This window comes from Pungitius pungitius, chromosome 16 (assembly GCF_949316345.1).
Source record: "Pungitius pungitius chromosome 16, fPunPun2.1, whole genome shotgun sequence".
NCBI lineage: Eukaryota > Metazoa > Chordata > Actinopteri > Perciformes > Gasterosteidae > Pungitius > Pungitius pungitius.
This window is the reverse complement of record NC_084915.1, coordinates 16,110,995-16,130,116: the sequence shown is the minus strand read 5'-3', so window position 1 is coordinate 16,130,116 and position 19,122 is coordinate 16,110,995. Positions and strand designations below refer to the sequence as shown.

General features: G+C 42.5%; 3 protein-coding genes across 4 annotated transcripts; 2 read left to right on the top strand and 1 right to left on the bottom strand.

Annotated features, from left to right (window-relative positions):
- The first annotated feature begins 153 nt into the window (after positions 1 to 153).
- Positions 154 to 6,606, top strand: pgk1 (phosphoglycerate kinase 1). The gene is made up of 11 exons (XM_037467065.2): positions 154 to 344; positions 2,063 to 2,113; positions 2,235 to 2,390; positions 2,729 to 2,873; positions 3,989 to 4,092; positions 4,167 to 4,286; positions 4,796 to 4,910; positions 5,546 to 5,725; positions 5,817 to 5,994; positions 6,149 to 6,247; positions 6,344 to 6,606. Exons 1-11 carry the CDS (start codon positions 280 to 282, stop codon positions 6,382 to 6,384), a joined length of 1,254 nt encoding a protein of 417 aa, XP_037322962.1. The 5' UTR covers positions 154 to 279; the 3' UTR covers positions 6,385 to 6,606.
- Positions 6,607 to 6,718: 112 nt separating this feature from the next.
- Positions 6,719 to 10,504, bottom strand: si:dkey-183i3.6 (LAT2 domain-containing protein). Of its 2 annotated transcripts, none has more exons than XM_037467069.2 (12): positions 10,133 to 10,504; positions 9,939 to 10,043; positions 9,101 to 9,143; positions 8,805 to 8,848; positions 8,549 to 8,582; positions 8,214 to 8,248; positions 8,084 to 8,128; positions 7,968 to 7,998; positions 7,796 to 7,842; positions 7,608 to 7,667; positions 7,458 to 7,517; positions 6,719 to 7,270 (listed from the first exon to the last, which is right to left on the bottom strand). In XM_037467069.2, the coding sequence occupies exons 2-12, from the start codon at positions 10,039 to 10,041 to the stop codon at positions 7,239 to 7,241; spliced, it is 534 nt and encodes a 177-aa protein (XP_037322966.2). In that variant the 5' UTR covers positions 10,042 to 10,043; positions 10,133 to 10,504; the 3' UTR covers positions 6,719 to 7,238. The 2 variants fall into 2 exon arrangements, with proteins under 2 accessions (XP_037322966.2, XP_037322968.2); XM_037467071.2 differs by having other exon boundaries at positions 8,084 to 8,125.
- Positions 10,505 to 11,585: 1,081 nt separating this feature from the next.
- On the top strand, positions 11,586 to 19,105 carry kctd7 (potassium channel tetramerization domain containing 7). The gene is made up of 4 exons (XM_037467064.2): positions 11,586 to 12,019; positions 13,230 to 13,399; positions 15,690 to 15,868; positions 16,044 to 19,105. Exons 1-4 carry the CDS (start codon positions 11,696 to 11,698, stop codon positions 16,418 to 16,420), a joined length of 1,050 nt encoding a protein of 349 aa, XP_037322961.2. The 5' UTR covers positions 11,586 to 11,695; the 3' UTR covers positions 16,421 to 19,105.
- The last annotated feature ends 17 nt before the right edge of the window (positions 19,106 to 19,122 follow it).

The window sequence follows — 19,122 nt, the reverse complement described above, 5'->3', positions numbered from 1 at the left end:
CATGTAATGACACCAATGAGGGTGAGCTGTTGCAGCGTCATCAAGGGGCGCGGCCTTTCGTCCAACTACAGACAGCAGGGACATCCAATGGAATGCCTCGTCGTCTTCTCACTGTTACCAATCCGCGCAGAGGAAGGCGTGGCCTGTTTCCGCCCCGCAGCTACTCCTCCTCGCTAAGGTCACTGCTGTCACTCGGTAGCTAACCGGCTGAGAAGGAAGCGGAGGAGACCCAGCGAAGGAAAGTGCGGCGAAGCAAAAAGAAAAACAACAACACGCAACATGTCTCTGTCGAACAAACTCACCCTGGACAAGGTGGACGTCAAAGCCAAGCGGGTTATTATGAGGTGAGCGGCCACCGCGTAGCTAGCCGAGCCGCTAGTTAAACGGGAGGGGAGTCGTTTGACATTTGCTAGCTAAACGTTAGCTGGAATTTGGAGATGTTCTGCTGCCTAACAAATCCTGCGGTCCAAAATGCATCCAGTTTAGCTGCTGAACGGATGGTTAACGGCCTTACGCGTTGTCTGTCGCGTTTTCCCCGTGTCACAGTACGTGCCTGTGAGGAGACGCTGAATGGATGCATCCACCATGCAGGTTAAATTAGTCAATCCTCTATTTTATAGTCCAGTAACATCACTGCAATAATTCAAATAATCGCTGTCAATGTATCTGTGATGTATAACACCGATAATCTGGGCATGTTCCGACGATCGAGATTAGTTATTTCCCAATGAATGTGTCATCTGTATTTGTGCATAACGTCTTGAGTATTTCATGTTGCAGATGCTAAAGTTTTTTTTTAATAATGCTGGGTTGTCCTAATCCGTTTTCAGAGGTAAAATGTACATATTTCCCCCTGGAATCCCTGACTGCATTGATGTCCTCAATTACGTTATATAATACTTTATATATACAGCTGAGTAACTTGGCCTCTAATAATGCATCATGATTCTCATTCAGAATCTGCAAAGTAATTTTATTTCCATTTACCATATATATATACGACGGCCATTGGCACTTGAAACCCACGCCCTCCTTGGAAATGTCACAGGTCATGTTGGTTTGCTCAGATCGGTGATGCAATGAACGGCAGCATAGGACAAGGTTCGACACCACCAGCCTCCGCTGTTAAAAGGTCAAACTCCCTCCGCTTTGGGTTGTCCTCCGTGTAGAGGCAATGAGTCCCTTGGAATCAGACCCGGGTCTGCCGCAGTCGCGTATTAGTTCAATGCACTTCTGGCTGTACATGGGAAGGCATTGTTTGAGATGCTGGTCCAGAATAAAAAGGAAGGAAGGAAGGCGTGACGTTGCCGTAGAGACCCAGTAGTGTCCGTCAGAAATCTGTTCCAAAATAAAGCAGTTGAGGCTTATCTGAGAGATAAACTAAATACATTTTTTTTAAAGTTAGCCTTATCTCAATTAATGAAGTCAAAGAAACTCTTACCCAATTTAATTGGTATTGGTATATCGAATTGAATTAAAAATGACATGTTTCGTTCTTTGTGGTCTTATGTAGGCCACTAGCTTAGGTATGCCGTTAACAATTGCATGTGTGTACATGTTTAAACGATGCAGCCAAACCGTCCATGATATCCTGGATCCACTCTGAAGGGTGGAAAACTACTACAGTTGTTCTAATGGCGCAAGAACCGCTGAGCCGGCTGAATCGCTGACTGCTGGGGATCCAACTCGGACAACGGATAGCTGTTGTAGCATTGTGTGTGTGTGTGTGTGTGTGTGTGAGGCCTGATCATGTGTCTCAGTGAATCTGGTCCTCTGACACAGAAGTGGAGGGTGGATGTGGTTATGTAACTGCCTGGAGTACGAGGGATGCAGCGTGTTCCCGTGTGCACCGCTGCATGCGCCACCAGCTCGGTGTTCAGAGGCTGAACGTGTCTGTGTTTTACTGCCAAGCACCAGAATGTGACGCAGCAACAAACAAAGTTGTCTGTAGTGCTAAAAAATGAACATACATTTGTGACAAAATACTGGAACGTAAAATAAAACTGACGCTCAAATAAAATTCCATGTCAAAATGTGTCATTCTAGTTTTCTTTTCTTTTAGGGTTGACTTCAACGTTCCAATGAAAGACAAGAAGATCACAAACAACCAGAGGTAAAGTCATTTATGAAGAAATCCTTCACATAAATGGAAAACAAAAGATTCATCTTTTTAAGCCAAGCACACGGGTTCTTTAAGGGAAGCGTTGGAGTAAAACTGTCGCGTTGATTCTCAGGATCAAGGCAGCTGTTCCCAGCATCCAACACTGCCTGGACAACGGGGCCAAATCCGTGGTGTTGATGAGCCACCTGGGTCGCCCTGACGGAAACTTTGTGCCCGAGAAATACTCGCTGGAGCCCGTCGCCGCCGAGCTCAAGACTCTGCTGGGGAGGTTAGTTGATGGAGTGACTTGGTTTAGGAAGAAAGTGTAAGTCCATAACCAGAATCTCCTTTTATATCAAGCAATAACCAGTCAAATGCATTTAATGAGGCTTCTTCACAATGAAAGCCACTGATTTTTGCTCCATGCACTGAGTAGCATTGAATGCTTATTTAAAAGATTCATTTTTTTTTTAAAACCGTTTTTCTTTGAATTTGACCAATACACACAAAAAAAGACAAAAAGCAAACTGACCTGACTAAAACAATTTCCACTAAACAGACGCTTTTGTAATATTTCCAAACAATTAATTCTGAGAATGAAGAGTCCCGTTTCCTCTGACTCTGCAGAGATGTCACCTTCCTGAAGGACTGTGTGGGGGCCGAGGTGGAAGCCGCCTGCGCCGACCCGGCCACCGGATCCGTCCTGCTGCTGGAGAACCTTCGCTTCCACGTCGCCGAGGAGGGAAAGGGCAAGGACGCCTCCGGTAACAAGGTGAGGCGTCGCCCTGCCTCTCCCCACCAAGGGAGCAGCAGATTTCTTTTTTTGCAGAATTAGTCACAGATTGAATGTTTGAATCTTGCAACTTATTTTAATCTTGGATCAAAAGATACAAAGTATCCGTCTGTTCATAAATGTGAAGATAATTTTTTGGGATGGGAGACTTTTTTTTAAACTCCTTTTTAAAAAGTGAATTATGGCCTGGGATGTAAGCTGCATGTTTTTTCTTAACAGACATCAAATTCAAGTACAATTGTTTAAAAAAAGAAGAAAAAAAAGAGCGAATTCTTAGAACCCCTCTGGATTTTTTCTCCTGGGTCACCCGGAGGAAAAACAGAAAATTATATGTTTTAGTGAATGTTTTTAAAATTAAAACACTACAGGGTTTTCAGAATAAAATGCAAGGAGGTCGTGTGGTCCTCCAGAATGAGCAGGCTTTGCCTCAGTATGACGAGAGATCAGCAGCTTTGACCTGCTGACATTTATCCTGAAGGTCAGCGGCGCTGCCCCGGGCTGGATGTTTCTTTTCCTGGCCTGGTTGGTATGTGGCCTGTGGGGGGGTGTGTTGGTTTACTACTGTGCTGCTGGACTATCAGACTTTATCACAAACCCGAAAGTGTTGTCCCGACTCCTTTTGTGACGATTCCATGAACTACATGTGCAGCACAGACGATCGTGGCCTTCCTGACACTTTTGGGAGAAGGTGGAAATCCGTCTGCGTGACCGAATCGGCAGGAAGCGTGAGACTCAAGTGACATTTGAACAACACTCAAAAGCTCTTGTGATCTTTTTTTTTCCGCCCTCCAGTTTGTGAAAGGGCAGCAAGAACCTCATAGACAATGAGACACACACACACACACACACACACACACACTGCATCATCTAATCAAGGAAGGAAGTAATATTACCACTATGTGGAAATACTCTTAAACGTCCTGCCTTTATAATATTTATTTTAAGGAAAAGTATAATCTGCTGTTATTTTCCATCTGTGTTTTTACTTGTTGATGTTCTGTGAGAAACCACATCTTCTTTTCCCCCCCGCTCACAATAAGGGTCTGGTTTTCATGCTTTTAAACTTTTTTTTTTTTTTTTGTCTCGTCCCTCAGACCAAGGCCTCTCAGGGTGACATCGACTCCTTCAGGGCCTCCCTTTCCAAACTGGGCGACGTCTACGTCAACGACGCCTTCGGCACGGCTCACCGAGCCCACAGGTAAGCGGCGCGCCGACTTACCGGAGGACGGAGGGCGGGAGCTCTGTGGTGATGTGACTGCTCCTCGCCCTCAGCTCCATGGTGGGAGTCAATCTGCCCCAGAAGGCGGCCGGCTTCCTGATGAAGAAGGAGCTGGACTACTTCGCCATGGCTCTGGAGAAACCCAAGAGGCCCTTCCTGGCCATCCTGGGAGGGTGAGTGCGGCTCACTTCAACACAACGTGCTGGTGGCTCAGACTGTAGGCACATTTTTATTTTTTAGTTTCCACATAGATTTTGAATTTCCTATGCTGCAACGTGTTGGAATTCTGCTTATTTTCATAAAGTGGTCCATGCAGTTGGATTGATTTTGGGTTGAAATTGTGTTAAAATAGAAATCAGATGGTTTATCTGAACTGAACAACATTTTACAACTTAATCCCAGCCACCTTTTTTTCATTTAATTGTGGCATGAATGCGGCTCAGGATCAGCAACATCTTATTTGCCTACATTGGTCACATTTTATAGGTAGTTACTTAAGCAAATAAACAGCAGATTAATCACTGAGGATATGCATTTGTTGCATCCCCAAAGCAGAGACCCAAGCTAATTTTCATAAGCCATTAAATGAACCCGTTTAGATGTACACCTCCATCTGACTTCTTGCTCTTTCTCTCGTAAATGCGTTCTTTGCTGATGTGTGCGGCCTCTGTCTCGGTCTCAGAGCGAAGGTGAAAGATAAGATCCAGCTGATCAACAACATGTTGGATCAAGTCGACGAGATGATCATCGGTGGCGGCATGGCCTTCACCTTCCTCAAAGTCCTTAACAACATGGAGGTGAGGTGGACAAAAAAAAACATGCTTACTCTGCATGAAGCTGCTCTCCAATGTGCTATCAAACACTTGGTTTTCTCCAGTTGACACGTTCACATTTTATTACAATTCATATTTTGAATAACCTTAAGCTCAATGCATTATGGAGCTTTGACATTTGGGCTTTCTGCAGGAAGTAGTTAAGAATTTTCCGAACAGAAGGGGAGCAGGTTCTAGAGATTGTTTAACGTCTTGGTTCCGAAAGCGTCCCTTCATTTGCCAATATCTGACCGTCAAGTCTATAAACGATAAAACACGTCCGAAAGGGAAAATGAATATGTGTATTCTTGCAACACAAAATAACCAAGTAGCCAAAATCTGAAGTCTGCTCCGCTCCTTTGTATTGAGATGGAGGCAGACATCGTACACCTCATTGATACCATAGTGACGGAGTGTCGAAACTTGGTCTTTTGTCAATCTGTTTGTTGAACAAAGTTCAAGAGGTGGAATTTTGGTCGATCGTGACGCAAACAAAGAACTTAAAAAAATGTTTTTATCTGACCTGGTGGTGAACAGCTTTCATTCTGACAACGGAGACATCGGTTTCTCACCAGAGAAAGTACACCAGCTCCATACCAGACGATGTTCTCTCTCCTCAGATCGGCACGTCCCTGTACGACGAGGAGGGCGCCGGCATCGTCAAGGACCTGATGGCCAAGGCCGAGAAGAACGGCGTCAAGATCACGCTGCCCGTCGACTTCGTCACCGCTGAGAAGTTTGACGAGAAAGCCGCCGTCGGCACGGCGACCGTCGCTGCCGGCATCCCCGCCGGCTGGATGGTAGGTCTCGTCTTCTTCTTAACGGATTGTTCCTTTTTTTTTTTTTTTTTTTTAGGCTCTGCTGCGTGGTTCATTCTGATCTCGCCTGCAGGGTCTGGACTGCGGGCCGGAGAGCTCTAAGGCCTACGGGGAGGCGGTGGCCAGGGCCAAGCAGATCGTGTGGAACGGCCCGGTCGGTGTGTTCGAGTGGGAGAATTTTGCCAAAGGGACGAAAGACATGATGGACAAGGTGGTGGAGGTGACCAAATCCGGCTGCATCACAATCATCGGTGAGGGAAGCGCTAAATACTAAAAACCACATCGTAAAACACGAGACCGCCCCCAAAAGTCAACTGGGTCTGACACTAGACAAATGTCTTCAGACTAATGTTCCTACTAATGTGTGTGTGTGTGTGTGTGTGTGTGATGTGTCTTTGTGTGCAGGCGGGGGCGACACCGCCACCTGCTGCGCCAAGTGGAACACGGAAGACAAGGTCAGCCATGTCAGCACTGGAGGCGGCGCCAGCCTGGAGCTGCTGGAGGGTGAGTGACTGAAGGCGTGATGCTCCTTCCCAAATAAATAAAAGAGTGACGAGTAAATCTTTCCACTGACTGTGTCTTTCTGTCCCTTTTTTTCAGGTAAAGTCCTGCCAGGTGTGGACTCCCTGAGCAGCGCCTAAACTTGTTTAGGTGTTCAGTGTGAACGCGTGAGGATGTGTGTGTCTGTCTGTGTGTATTGTTTCACTTTTGCCACCCACTTGGAAACATCTCTGCTTCAGCCACACTAAATATAACTCAACGGTTCATTTGATGTACGTAGTTCTGTCTTTAAAAACCTTTCTTTGTTTCCGCCGTGTCGATGTCAGCTGATCAGATTAATAAATCCATCTATCTGTAAACGAGTTGTCGTCGTTTCCTCTTATTTTAACTTGCAACGGTCTTATGACTGGTTGTGATAATGACTCCACTCCTCCACTGACTGTTTTTATTTAAGCACAAGTTTGAGGAAGTTACTTTTCTCCACTACATGGTATGCGTGTACTTTTTTATGATTTTAAGATGCTACACACGAGACATATGGGAATGTACAGATGAAGAATCTACAGTAGAAAGTCAGGGGACCATAACAAAATGTATATTTAACATGTACACGTTTATTATACAGAGTTCAGGCGGTGCAAAAAAAATACTGTACTGTAAATAATGAATAGGAAAAAAATGTATTAAAAAAATCATTACTAAATCTTGTTTAGGATATGAATAAATAGAAAAACTTCTATGACGTGTTTACATTTTCAATATTAAACTTTCCTGTTGATCTACTTTAAACAAGCTTAAAAGACCTGTGGGGCGAGTGACGTGACACCACTTGAGCCTTCCTACATTGTCACCTGGATTTAGCACCACTCAGCTCAGCTTCAACACACAACTAAGGTACTTGGTAACTTACATCCTCGTTCGCAGATAAAAAAACAAAAAAAAACTTAAACTCAACAAAGTTCAGAGTGCAGGCCGAGGTTCACGTCCCGCGCAGTCAGCCGTGTTCATTCACGTAGTCCGGCTCATCTGAAAAGACGGTTTAGGAATCTTTAGAGGGAGGGTTTGAACCTTTTTGGGGGTGGCTTTCATGTGGTATCGTTGCATCAGATCATCAATCAGATTTAACTTCATTGGCCTAAAGTAGTTTCCTCATCACAGATTAACACAGAACCGTGTAACGTACAACTGAAGGAGCATTATTCACGGCACTCACAGTCGTCCTGCTCCTGCACCACTTGTTCCAGAAACTCTGTGTTCTCGTAGTCGTCCTCCTCTGTTTGAAATGAGTTTAACTAAAGCGTCAAATGTTTTTGACATTTGAACATTTCAGTTCCGTGTCAATATTGTGATTCAATGAGCTAACCGTTTGTACTGGATGGAGGTGATGGAACCTGGATGTTAGCATAGACACCTGGATCAGCATCTTTAAAAGTATAAAAAGGGCATTTAATGAATGATAAACAGAAGAATTAGTTTTGAAAGTATTTTCTTATATGTCAATCCATTTTATATTTTTGTAAGGAGTTTATGTGGTAAAATGCAGATACGCACCAGTTGCGTCTGGTTCATTTTCATACACGAGGTCTGCAAGTGGAGCTCTATAAGACAATACACAAATGTGTTTTAACTGCGTGTTCTGTTTTTACATGTATGTTATGTGTATATATGTATATAAAACATTTTTTTAAATGAGAAAATATAGCAAAACCGCTTCCAAACTTACACATATGTGTGTTCCACACTTCCTGTTTGAGCTGCAGCAACACAGTAACAACATGTGAAAAATAACACTTTTAAAGATGGCTGTATTCACTGTGTTGTGTGTGTGTGCAAATTTACCATTTGAGATATTTTGATAGTCCGACTGATCATCCATTTCTGCTGCTGCACGCAATGATTTGATTTAACACTCTGTGCAGAGTAACGTGTTGAAAGACTTGTGACATGAGAATGAACACGAGGATCTTACCTGTCGAAAAGTCCCCAAGTTCCTCTGTTTTTTCACTGAAAAAACAAACAAAACCCTATATTTCAAGACAAACCTTTGGATGTGTCCTCACCTCTGAACCTCTAAATACAAACATGACTGACTGAAATCAGTGTTTCATTTTTATGTACAAATAAAGAGATAAAAAAGGGCCCCCATTTCCAGTCCTAATGCTAAGCTAAGCTAAGCTAAGCTAGCCGTGTCGCTCCAGCTCTGCACCGAATGTACGTTTCACATCCAGCTTCTTCCCACAGAAACAGTTGTGTTCCTCTAAAGATACATTTGCTATCCTGCAGTGTGAGTCGGAGTGTACGTACGCTGCGGCGCAGGTGATCTGATTCGGTCTGGTGACTGAAAATTAAAAATGGCAAAAAAGGTGTCAAAGTTCAGTCAAACGAGGTCTGAAAAGTAACTTAAGCCCGTCGGACAAATGTAGTGCATTGACTAGCACAATATATCTCTCTGGTAGTAATAGTTAGGTAAAGAAGAAGTACCATAAATTTGTACTTAAACACATGTAATGTCACATCAAATTAAGGTAAACATTAGAAATAGAAATAAATTCTCACTTGCCTGTTTTTGATTGTGTCACAGCAAACACACTCCCCCCACGTTGGCTGCAGGGATACAAATAACAAACCAATTCCAATATTTATTAAATATCAGATAAAACAATTCCGTAGAATGCTGCGATGGGACTGACGGGGTTTCACATTGATGTGTTTAGAGGAAAAAACACACGTTCCATAAATTCAATACATCTTCCATCAGACATCCATAGATCAAAACCTTTATCAAGTCCACATGGTGTCGATAATATCTCTGCACACATGATTTGAGATCAAATGAAGCGACACAACGACACTCACAACGTCTGCGGGTTGTATATTTGATGCTCCTCGTGTATGATCTCTGGAAGAAAGACAAAGCAGATCAAAGTGAGGCCCGTGGTGCTTTCAGATTACTAAAGTCGTCTGCTACTTTTTCTTGGAAGAACATTTCAGGGCTGCAGCTTCACAAATATAACATTTGCTTTTAATTGAATGATGTTGATGTTTTTTTGTAATCGTGACAGGATGATGTTGAGCTTTTACAGTTGGTTGGACAAAACAAACGTTGTGGTGGTTTCATTTTCCACTGAAAAATGAATGAAATGAATCCCTTAATAAAAGTAATCATCCATGAATACTAATAAACAAGCTCCTCCTCCGCCAACAAAAACAGTACATTCCCGTTTTACATTAATGCCTGAGTAATGATATATATAATATATAATAGTATAACGGTCACAGGGGAATCGCTCAGATTCAAGTACAACTGTGTCTGCAGACTGTATTAAAATAATAATTCTTAAGATTCAGAGAGCCTTTACATCTTCCGCCGCAAACTAAAGACACACCTCTTCAAACACTAACCAAATTGTAGCACTTAAATTGTACTTATAGCGGCTCTTATAGCGAATTGTAAATCGTCTTATTTAATGAAATTGCACTTTGTTGTTTCTTGTTCTTTTGAGTTTGTATCCTTATGGTTGAAATCCGCTTATTGTAAGTCGCTTTGGACAAAGGTTTTACCTCCGTTTGATGGAGAATTTCATACATTTTTGCAGAGTGTTTAGAAGTCTGAAGTCTTTAATAGAATAAAACACTAGCTTGATCACATACCCCCCTCCCCTGCTGGTCCATCATCGGAAGAAAACGCACTCACTTGATTTCTTTTTGCACCGCAGGCAGAGGACTGACAGCAGACTCAACCCCATCACCAACACGACACCCAGGGCTGCAGCCAGCGGACTGGAGTCCCCAATCATTCCTAAAGCCCCCAGGAGCAGAAAGAAATATTAAAAATAAGTACAAAAAAAAAAAAAGAAACCTCTTAAGTGACCTTTGAAGTGGACTGACTTTAGCGACCGCCTGCAGGGGAAATGCATCAGCAGGTGTCTTGCGCCATGGTCGGTATGGCGGCTGCTGCTTTCCTGTCAACGAGGCCGAGGGATCCACAGGATGTGGTGGTCCAAAACAAAACTGAAACCCGTGGGGCTCTTTGTATGCGAGACGCACACTTGTACAGTGACATTCAAGAGCAGGGGACGTTGCATCAGTACACGATGAATTAATAAATTACGTGTGCAAAATGTTTCCTGTCAGGTTCCTTTTTACTGAGCCAAATTTACTTACTTTGCAGGCTGCAGAAATGAGGATTTATTGTTAGAAACTAGGCTACCGCTTGGTATGTCGGTGCACTTTGAATTCATGCGCGCACTCTAACAAAGGCCACTTATATGTGTGTTGTGTAAAATAAAACTCACCTGGGAAACAAAAAGAATGTCTTGAGTCGACAACAATAAAGAAAACACAGTGAACAATATGAACAATAAAGAGTAGAAGAAAGCTGTGTGTATAATACTCAAGATGTAAATGTATATACTCAAGTAAAGTACCTAAAAATAGTTCTTATAAAGTACTTTTTAGTTTCAGTGAAATCCAACAGGTCAAAATGTGCTTGATCCAAATGCAACAGAATGGTCCCTTTGATTCTGTGGTGTCATATCATCGGATAAATACTGCTAACCCGACGAAGAAAACCCTCCATCACAAGTAATAGTATATTTGCAAGTAAGAATTACACACAAAAGTACACCCACACATTTCAAGATATACAGTAAAAGACATCAAATATCTAAACTGACAGATTTCAGTTTGCTGTGTTTTTCCTTCAGTGGTAGACTGCCTTCATTGTTTGTTCCTTTTTCAGCACTTTCCCACATCCGTCCAACTCGAGAAGGATAAGATCTCTCTTTGTGGTGGAAAGAGTGGGCACGAAAACATCCCTCTGGTTCAACTGCATTTACCATTCCTGCTTCATGCTCACAAACTCATAAATGGATTGTTCCCAGCTCTATTCATTTGTGGAGAACAGTGTATTGTTAGCTGTTATAAGAACTGGACCTTTCAATTACAAGATACAAAATACTGGTTCTAATGTTTAATTGTACATCAATACGTTATTAAAATGTTTTACAATGGCTTTGAGAATATTTCTTCCACAATAATAAACTCATAATCGAACATGACTTTGCTTGTCGTTCAGCCTAAACCAGTAAGGCTCTTCTATTAACAATTTTTATTTCACAACGTAGTGGATTTGACGTGATGACGTCCCGACGCGTCCCAAGACGTGCGGGCACGTAGCGCGCCCACAGAACCGAGGGGGGGGGGGCGGAGCAGTTGGGACCGCTAACCAGGAACACCATGGACCTTGTAGTTCTTTAATTCTTGAAATACTCGAAGCGGAATGTCCTTACTTCCGCTCTGAGCGCGTGGGGGTGTGTTCGCCCCCCCCCCCCCCCGACCCCGCAGCTACTCGCGTGCCACCCTCTGTTTTGTTGTTGTTGTTGTCTCATCGTCGCTGACCCTAATTTTTTTTTTCGGGCTCTGCCGCCCGACGGTTGGTCCGCCGCGCGCATGCAGCGGAATGGCTCGAGCGGTTCCAACGGTTCTGACAGCTGCGGCGGCGGGAGGGGCCGCCAAGCTCTGTCCTTCAGCCCGCTGCCCGCCGCCGCCGCCACCACGACTCGGGTCCGGCGGTTCGTCCAGGAGAGGCGGGCGCTGCCGCTACCCAGGGTGATGGTGGTGTTCTCGGCCGCGAGTGACACCGAGAAACCGGGCGATGCCATGTCAAGCTCGGACTCCGCCGCGGAGGAGGACTTCCGAAAGCCGGCCTCCCCGGCGCCGAGCTTCGCTCTCAGCAAGCCGCTCCGCTCGTCGCTCAACACCCCGGAGCCGGAGGTAGGGCAGGGCTGCTCTACTACGGTACCGTTATACCGGGGAGGGCGGGGAATTACGCTCACCGGGCACCCAAACAGCTGTGCTGACATGACGTGTAACTTTAAGACAATGGACGGGTTATCGAGTGATACTGAAATGCAAACTGGTAGCAAGGGGACAATACATCCTAATGCATAATAACACCATTTATTGGCTGGTTTATGTTTTGGAATAACGTTAGTAATTTAAAACCTCCAACGCAATCATAGTTGTCAAATACGTGTAACGTTGGTAGAGTGTGACGTATCTGAGATGTAGTTTGTGCAGTAGCAGTAGGGTGATACAAAAATACCTCAAAATTAGCACAGTACTTGACTACCAATGCTCCGTTAATTTCATCCAATTCTAAATAGCACACACAAACATACGATTTATTAGTCAATAAATAACTGCCGTTTTCCACCACACCACGAAAGTATCAGAGTATCCAAATAAAAATACGCTATATTAGTGTGCACAACATAATATTATGTTTCAAATATTAACTGTATACGGCTGTTCCTACGGGGGTGAGAGGTGGGCTGAGCTGGTTTGGCCTCTTCCTGATTGGCCGTCAGGTGTGTCACATGACTCGAGCGAATGAGCGATCATGTGATATAGAAGAATAATCCTCTTACTTCTGCGGTGTGACAGTAAAGCTAAAGAGAGAGTATTCCCATGTCTTTATATAATTCAGGGATGAATTAGCATTTATTTTTAGAGTGTGTGTAAATACTATGTCAACCATTAATCAACTCTTGATTGATGATGTGATGCAGCACCAGTCAATATAAAAAGATGAACCAAATATACAAAACAAAATGAACAAAACTTTACTTTTAAGGGTTAAAATATTCCAGACAGATATTACCTTTTAAAAATACTAATAAAAAAGTTTGCCAATAAGATTATATTTATTTACACTGCACATTTATTTCCATGTAAGTACATTTTTCTTTTAATTGTTGGTATGGATCCAATACAGGCTAAGAATGAATACATTTAACCACCACAATTCTGCATTAAGGCTTATTAAGCCTCAAGTCTTAATAATGTATTAAACACAAACCAGATGTTTTCATAATAGAAAAAAAAACACTTCATACCCTCAAACAATGAAAGACACTCCCACGTTGTTTACTGGTGTGTGTTACAAACATAACAGTCTCTTTTCTTTCCGTATTTCCCGTAGTTTCCAGAGGTCATCTCTCTGAACGTTGGGGGTACGTACTTCACCACCCGCCTGTCCACCCTGCGGCGATACGAGGACACCATGTTGGCCGCTATGTTCAGCGGGCGTCATTACATCCCACGTGATGCTGAGGGACGCTACTTCATCGATCGGGATGGAACATATTTTGCGTGAGTTGCCATGTGTGTCAAATATTTTTAAACCAACAAACTGAAATATCAACATGCTTTTTATTCAATAAACATTACTGTACAGTCGCAACGGTCCAACGAGAATAGAAGAAACAACCACTCAAGAGGTTACTTTTTCATTGTGAATAGCACAACAATGCAGCCGATAACCAGCGTGAATAATAACAGGCCACCTGTCACTTTAGCAAAGCTCTTCCTCAAACCTCACAATAAAAATATTATGAAGTTAACACTAACACTATTTGGATTAGATCTGGGAACATTAGATGCAAATACTGGATTCTCAAATCAGTTCTCTTCAATCTCACACTGTTCACACTGCAATCTTAAAGGGTTTCATAAAACTGTAGATGGTGGTTCATTATTTTCTGACAGGCTTCTGTCAGTGCAGTAAACTGTTTTGCATATCTATTTCTGTGCTTGTTTTCTGATGCATAGGCATGCACAAAGAACCTTCGGTTACAGCCTAGTGGTATTCTGCATTTACGAGGGTTGAAAAGCCAACAGAAAACCTGACAGGGGAAATAATGATTATAATCTTGGGTCGTGTGCATTTCAGCCACCGATATCAACAGATCCTCACTGAGATTCGTCTTTAAAAAAAACTTTTTTTCTAAACTTTGTCTGCCACTGAGACCCGTTTATATTCAACTAAGAGGAAAGCTTCTTTTTAATAATTGCAAAACAACAAACAGTGGATTTCCCCAGGGGCCCTCAAACAGCTACGGTGCTATTTACACATATTTGTATACTCTTAATTTGCATTCATACTTTTCTATTTTGCCTATTCCACAAAGTGTGTATCTTGTTGTTGTGCTTTGCATCTTTTGAGTATTGTGAATGTTGCATCTTTCCTGGTATTTGTTTTGCACTGAGGCCTAGGAGAAACACTGAGTACTGATCTGTATACAGATATCTCATTTACCACGAGTCAATAACATGAAGTGCTGGGATCAACTGACAATAATGTACAATGTGACATTTAATTGTAAATTAGATTAAATTGACGTTGAATTACATACCAACGAGTCACAATTTGGTGAAGCTTCCACTGCTTTGGATAATGTAATGAAGCATTATGGTGTTTTTTTGGGCCCTCAATTCCATTGTCGTCAATATCGCTGGAAAAAACAACGTAATTTGCAAAATTTTAACAATGATACAACAGTAAAAAGACAAACAAACATTGTTGCCAACTCTTTTCCAATGAAAGCAGCAGCATTGGCTCCAAGTCTGTAACACTGATGTCCCGTCAGCCTTCGCAAAGCAGCTCCTGTTAAATGATTGTCACGAGCGTAAACAACAACATGGCCGCTGTTTGTAGTCACAGCTGTCAAGCTGGCAGCTGGTGGAAGACCGATTGCAGTCAGGCGGTCGGTCCCTTCAGTTCAGTTCAATCCTGGACCAACGTTCTGGGAAATATATTCAATGGAGACATTTTACTCATAACACTCAAACGTCGAGCTGAAGGTGTCGCTAGAGGAAAAGTCAGAGGGTCACCGCCGTTAGTCGGAGTCATCGTCTGCGCAACGTCAACGTTCCTACAGCATTTCATAAGATATTTAATGCTGGACTAAAGAGGGCGGCTAGCGTTGCTAAAAGGCCAAAGCAAAACGGTTAAAATATTCAACACGTGTGAATTATGTAAGCAGAAGGTTGAGGCAAGGTCAGTTCTGTATGAATGTGTCTGAGCGAGGTTGTTTGCATGAAAGATTTATATACACGGAGCGAGCAGAAAGAGACAGGGGCCTTATGTAGCTAAATAAAGTACTAAAACCAGACAGAAGGGACATAAAGACCTCATGTTTTTTGTGGCTATTGTCTTTGCTGGATAATAAATCTTCCCAGTTGCCGTTGTGTTGCACACTGCGGCAGCTCTGGTTTTCCTCCGGGAGTTCTCTTTTTCTCCATTAGTTTTATCCTCAATGTTTACAAGCTTCTGGGCGAGTATGTTACTACATTAGCAGAGACACTAATAAAATAAAGTGTGTAATTCAGATAAAGGCATTTCTTATTTATAATAAAAATGGTTTTGGCCGCGAAACAAAAAGAATTGGAGAGAATAGTGAACCATAGCGGTGTTTGTGGGCTCTAAACATTGAGTTAGTCTTTTTTTCTTTGGGCCGTCTACAGTTTACTAAGTAGATATATTGAAGCGGTGCAAGCGGGGATTTCCTAGTATTAGTATCAGTTTATATTCCCGTAGTGACTCGTAGGAAATATAGTTTTAACTGGATCAGTTTGAGACTAAATCTGTTTGCATTTAAAGGGACATCCTGAACTTCCTGCGAGAGGGTGAGCTTCCTCACAGGGACCGGGTGCGAGCGGTGCACAGGGAGGCTCAGTTCTACTCCATCGGCCCGCTGCTGGACAGCCTGGAGGACACACAGCCGCTCACGGGGGAGAAAGTTCGCCAGGCCTTCCTCGACCTGATGCCCTACTACAGAGGTACACGCAGTCCGTCTCCCTCACCTGCTAAACAACGGGCGTGTGTGTGTGTGTGTGTGTGTGTGTGTGTGTGTGTGTGTGTGTGAGACGGCGCGGTCTTTACCGCTGTGTGTAAGCGGTGAAGACAGCTACTGCACATAATACACTTTACATACATATCTGAACCACCTTTCAGACAATCTGGAGCGCATCGTGGAGATCGCCAAGCTGAGGGCCATGCAGAAGAAGGCGCGGTTCGCCAAGCTGAAGATCTGCGTCTACAAGGAGGAGATGCCGATCACGCCGTACGAGCGGCCTCTGTTCAACTCGCTGCGCTTCGAGCGCTCGGACAGCGAGGCCAAGCTCTTCGAGCACCACTGCGAGGTGGACGTCTCCTTCGGCCCCTGGGAGGCGGTGGCGGACGTTTACGACCTTCTGCACTGCATCGTGAGCGACCTGGCCGAGCGCGGCATCACCGCCGAGCAGCAGTGCATCGGCGTCTGCGACAAGCACCTGATCAACCACTACTACTGCAAGAGGCCCATCTACGAGTTCAAGATCACGTGGTGGTGAGGCCGGGAGGGAGGGCAGAGCCGATGGGACCAAAAGCCAGAGGACGGGTGCTCTCTTTTTACTACAACTCGACCGATATTGGTTTTTGTATTGAAGTTGCCAATATTTTGTGCTGATGTCTTAAAATGTGACCCTTTAAATCACGCTTCGACATGTAGGTACGCTATTTTTATTTTTATTTTAAAAATGAAAAACACAAGTAAACTACCAAACTCAGTTGGTAGTTTATCTAGGCCGGCTACAGTGCAGTTTAACACAACAGTCCTGAATTAAATCTTCAATTTAAAACTTAATGAAGAGGAATTTATTGCAGCACTGTTGTTTTAAACGACATTAGTTCATTTAAAGTCAGTCTCATTAACTGGTAACTGAGGGTTTATACCAAAGCAACACTCGTACTTTTAAGAGTAACACACATCACTTTAAAGTCCTGTTTTTGGTCTCCATTTAATCGCCTTGATGCAGTGATGTAAAGGTGTACTTCAGGAACGTGTGACATCACTCTTGGTAAAAATGTGTCAAAAACACACTTCTGGGCACATAATGAGGAACAGGTGAAAAACGTGTCGAAATTCAAACATGAAAAGAAAAGAACAAACTTACTGTTTGGTCTACCGTGAAGGTCCCATTTAAAGTTACACCTTGAAGTACAGTAAATGCTCAACCAGAACAACATGAATGAGTACAAGTAGTACTAGTGCAGCGTTTAGGAGAGCCGAGCGCCTGATCAATAAAACCTTTCACTTCCAGGAACGTTGTGTGCAGCATTCCTAATCAAAGTCTTGTATCCAACAGAAACACAAACAAAACTATTTTTGCTATGATATTGCTGAACAAAGCATTTTTTAGATTACCCTCAGAAATGCTCGGGGGTAGAGCTGCACAGGATTTTCTTTTTGCTGTCTTTCACACGGATGCTGTTAAAGTCTGTTTGCACTGATCTGTTTACATTTTTCCCTTCACGCCATTTGATGAAACTCTTTTTTTTTTTCTGGCACCATAGAGAGCATAGGGAGGCCAACACTTCAAGTTACTATTCTAAGGTCTAAACTTAAATCAGGATATTATTGGTATGTTTCAGGCAGGTTTTGGTCCAGCACATTCTCTGTTGTTAGATGCAAGATAAAGAAAAGTAAACTAAATATGATTCAAGTTGCACCTTTGCTTAAACGGGGCCCGATAATCAGCTTCTTTACACGTTTCTTTCAACTGAAGCCTACTGGTTATAGAATTCAAATTCAGTTTGTTGGGGTTCTTTGGCTGAACATTTCTGGTTGTAGACACATTGACGATGGATTGAAGCTGCAAAAAAACCTGAAGCCTGAGATGAGCCTCCTGATGAGACTTTGGTCCCACGTTTGGCCATTGGCCTCACATTACTATTATTGTTATTTAATTGAATTTTCTTACGTAGTTTATCCCTAAGCTGGATTTGTATGTGATCGGGTTCGGAACCGTCTCATGTTTCCACAGCGAGTAAATGACACTAGTAAATATTGAATATTGTAAGTAAGTAAAGTATGAAGTGAAATCTGTATTTTTTAGGAGTAAGTTTTGTTTCACGATGCAAATGAACTGTTTAACCTGTTCCTTTTTGGATTAACAGAGTATATTTTAATTATGCAATTAATTATATTTAAAGATGTGAGAAATGTTCGGGTGGTATCCATGTTGTCGCTCTTCACATTTTATTTGTTTTTCTCAGAGTTGCCGGGGATTGAAGGTAGCTGAAGATTTTGCACACAAGTCAATTTTGCTGATGAAATACAGCCATTTACAATTTCTTCAATAGTTTCCAAGTTAAATATTGTGTAATATTTAGTAGCTATCACTTACTCTTTATTGTCAACCTCATCCCACCTTTAAGTTAAGCTAAATGTTCCCTGTACCTGATCATGAATTGAAAGTACTCAATATGATGTGATTGTAACAATATGTGATTTTACTTTACCTCAAGAGAAAGAATCTGATAACCAATAGAAAGCACGGTACATTTATAACATGCTTATAACACATACAAGCGGGAGAGATGCAACGCTGCTGTCATGTTCGCACTATTTTTGTATTGTTATTTATCTGCTTCCGTTAGCTTCTAGGAAGCTATTGTTCCATTGTATTATTTCAGTTTAGTTAGTTTGCAAAGAAAAATAAATGGTATTTTTATTTTTTTCATGGTATAAGTAAAAACAAACTGTGAAATGCATTTACTGTCCTTTTATTTATAAAAGAAACCTTTTTACAGGTTAAACTGAGAATAACCAGAGGGAGCTGAACACAAATCCATCAGTGAAATTAGAAGTTTGAAGGTGAAGTCTGCAAGAAGCCGTGATGGTTGGGAGTATGATATTTAAAAACATCACTGTGTCCTGTATTCATGGCTAAAAATGATTAGCATCAAAGGTCGGCACCACAGAGAGTTCACACACTGGATTGAAGAAAGATATGTTTTAAAAACCCAACTCCAAACCCAACCCCGACTCTTTCACAAATCAAATAATAAACAGCACAGTCAGCAATTAAGGCCTTTTCATTATGGATGTAATCTTTGGCCGAAAGAAGCAATTACACTTACATACAATTTCATTCATTTAGTGCTGTCAGAATGTAATGAGATAAGATATTAAACAAAAAATGTTACCAACCCTGCAGTAAAAGTACTCCGTTACTTTCCAGCACTTGAGGTAATAACCACTGGTACATTA

Coding starts and splice junctions, on each gene's coding strand:
- pgk1 (XM_037467065.2), top strand. CDS start 280: ATGTCTCTGTCGAACAAACTCACCCTGGACAAGGTGGACGTCAAAGCC. Junction 345..2,062: donor GCCAAGCGGGTTATTATGAG/GTGAGCGGCCAC, acceptor CTTTTCTTTTAG/GGTTGACTTCAACGTTCCAA. Junction 6,248..6,343: donor CAGCCTGGAGCTGCTGGAGG/GTGAGTGACTGA, acceptor CCTTTTTTTCAG/GTAAAGTCCTGCCAGGTGTG.
- si:dkey-183i3.6 (XM_037467069.2), bottom strand. CDS start 10,041: ATGATTGGGGACTCCAGTCCGCTGGCTGCAGCCCTGGGTGTCGTGTTG. Junction 9,144..9,938: donor GCGGTGCAAAAAGAAATCAA/GTGAGTGCGTTT, acceptor TCTTTCTTCCAG/AGATCATACACGAGGAGCAT. Junction 8,849..9,100: donor ATATACAACCCGCAGACGTT/GTGAGTGTCGTT, acceptor GTATCCCTGCAG/CCAACGTGGGGGGAGTGTGT.
- kctd7 (XM_037467064.2), top strand. CDS start 11,696: ATGCAGCGGAATGGCTCGAGCGGTTCCAACGGTTCTGACAGCTGCGGC. Junction 12,020..13,229: donor TCAACACCCCGGAGCCGGAG/GTAGGGCAGGGC, acceptor TATTTCCCGTAG/TTTCCAGAGGTCATCTCTCT. Junction 15,869..16,043: donor CCTGATGCCCTACTACAGAG/GTACACGCAGTC, acceptor ACCACCTTTCAG/ACAATCTGGAGCGCATCGTG.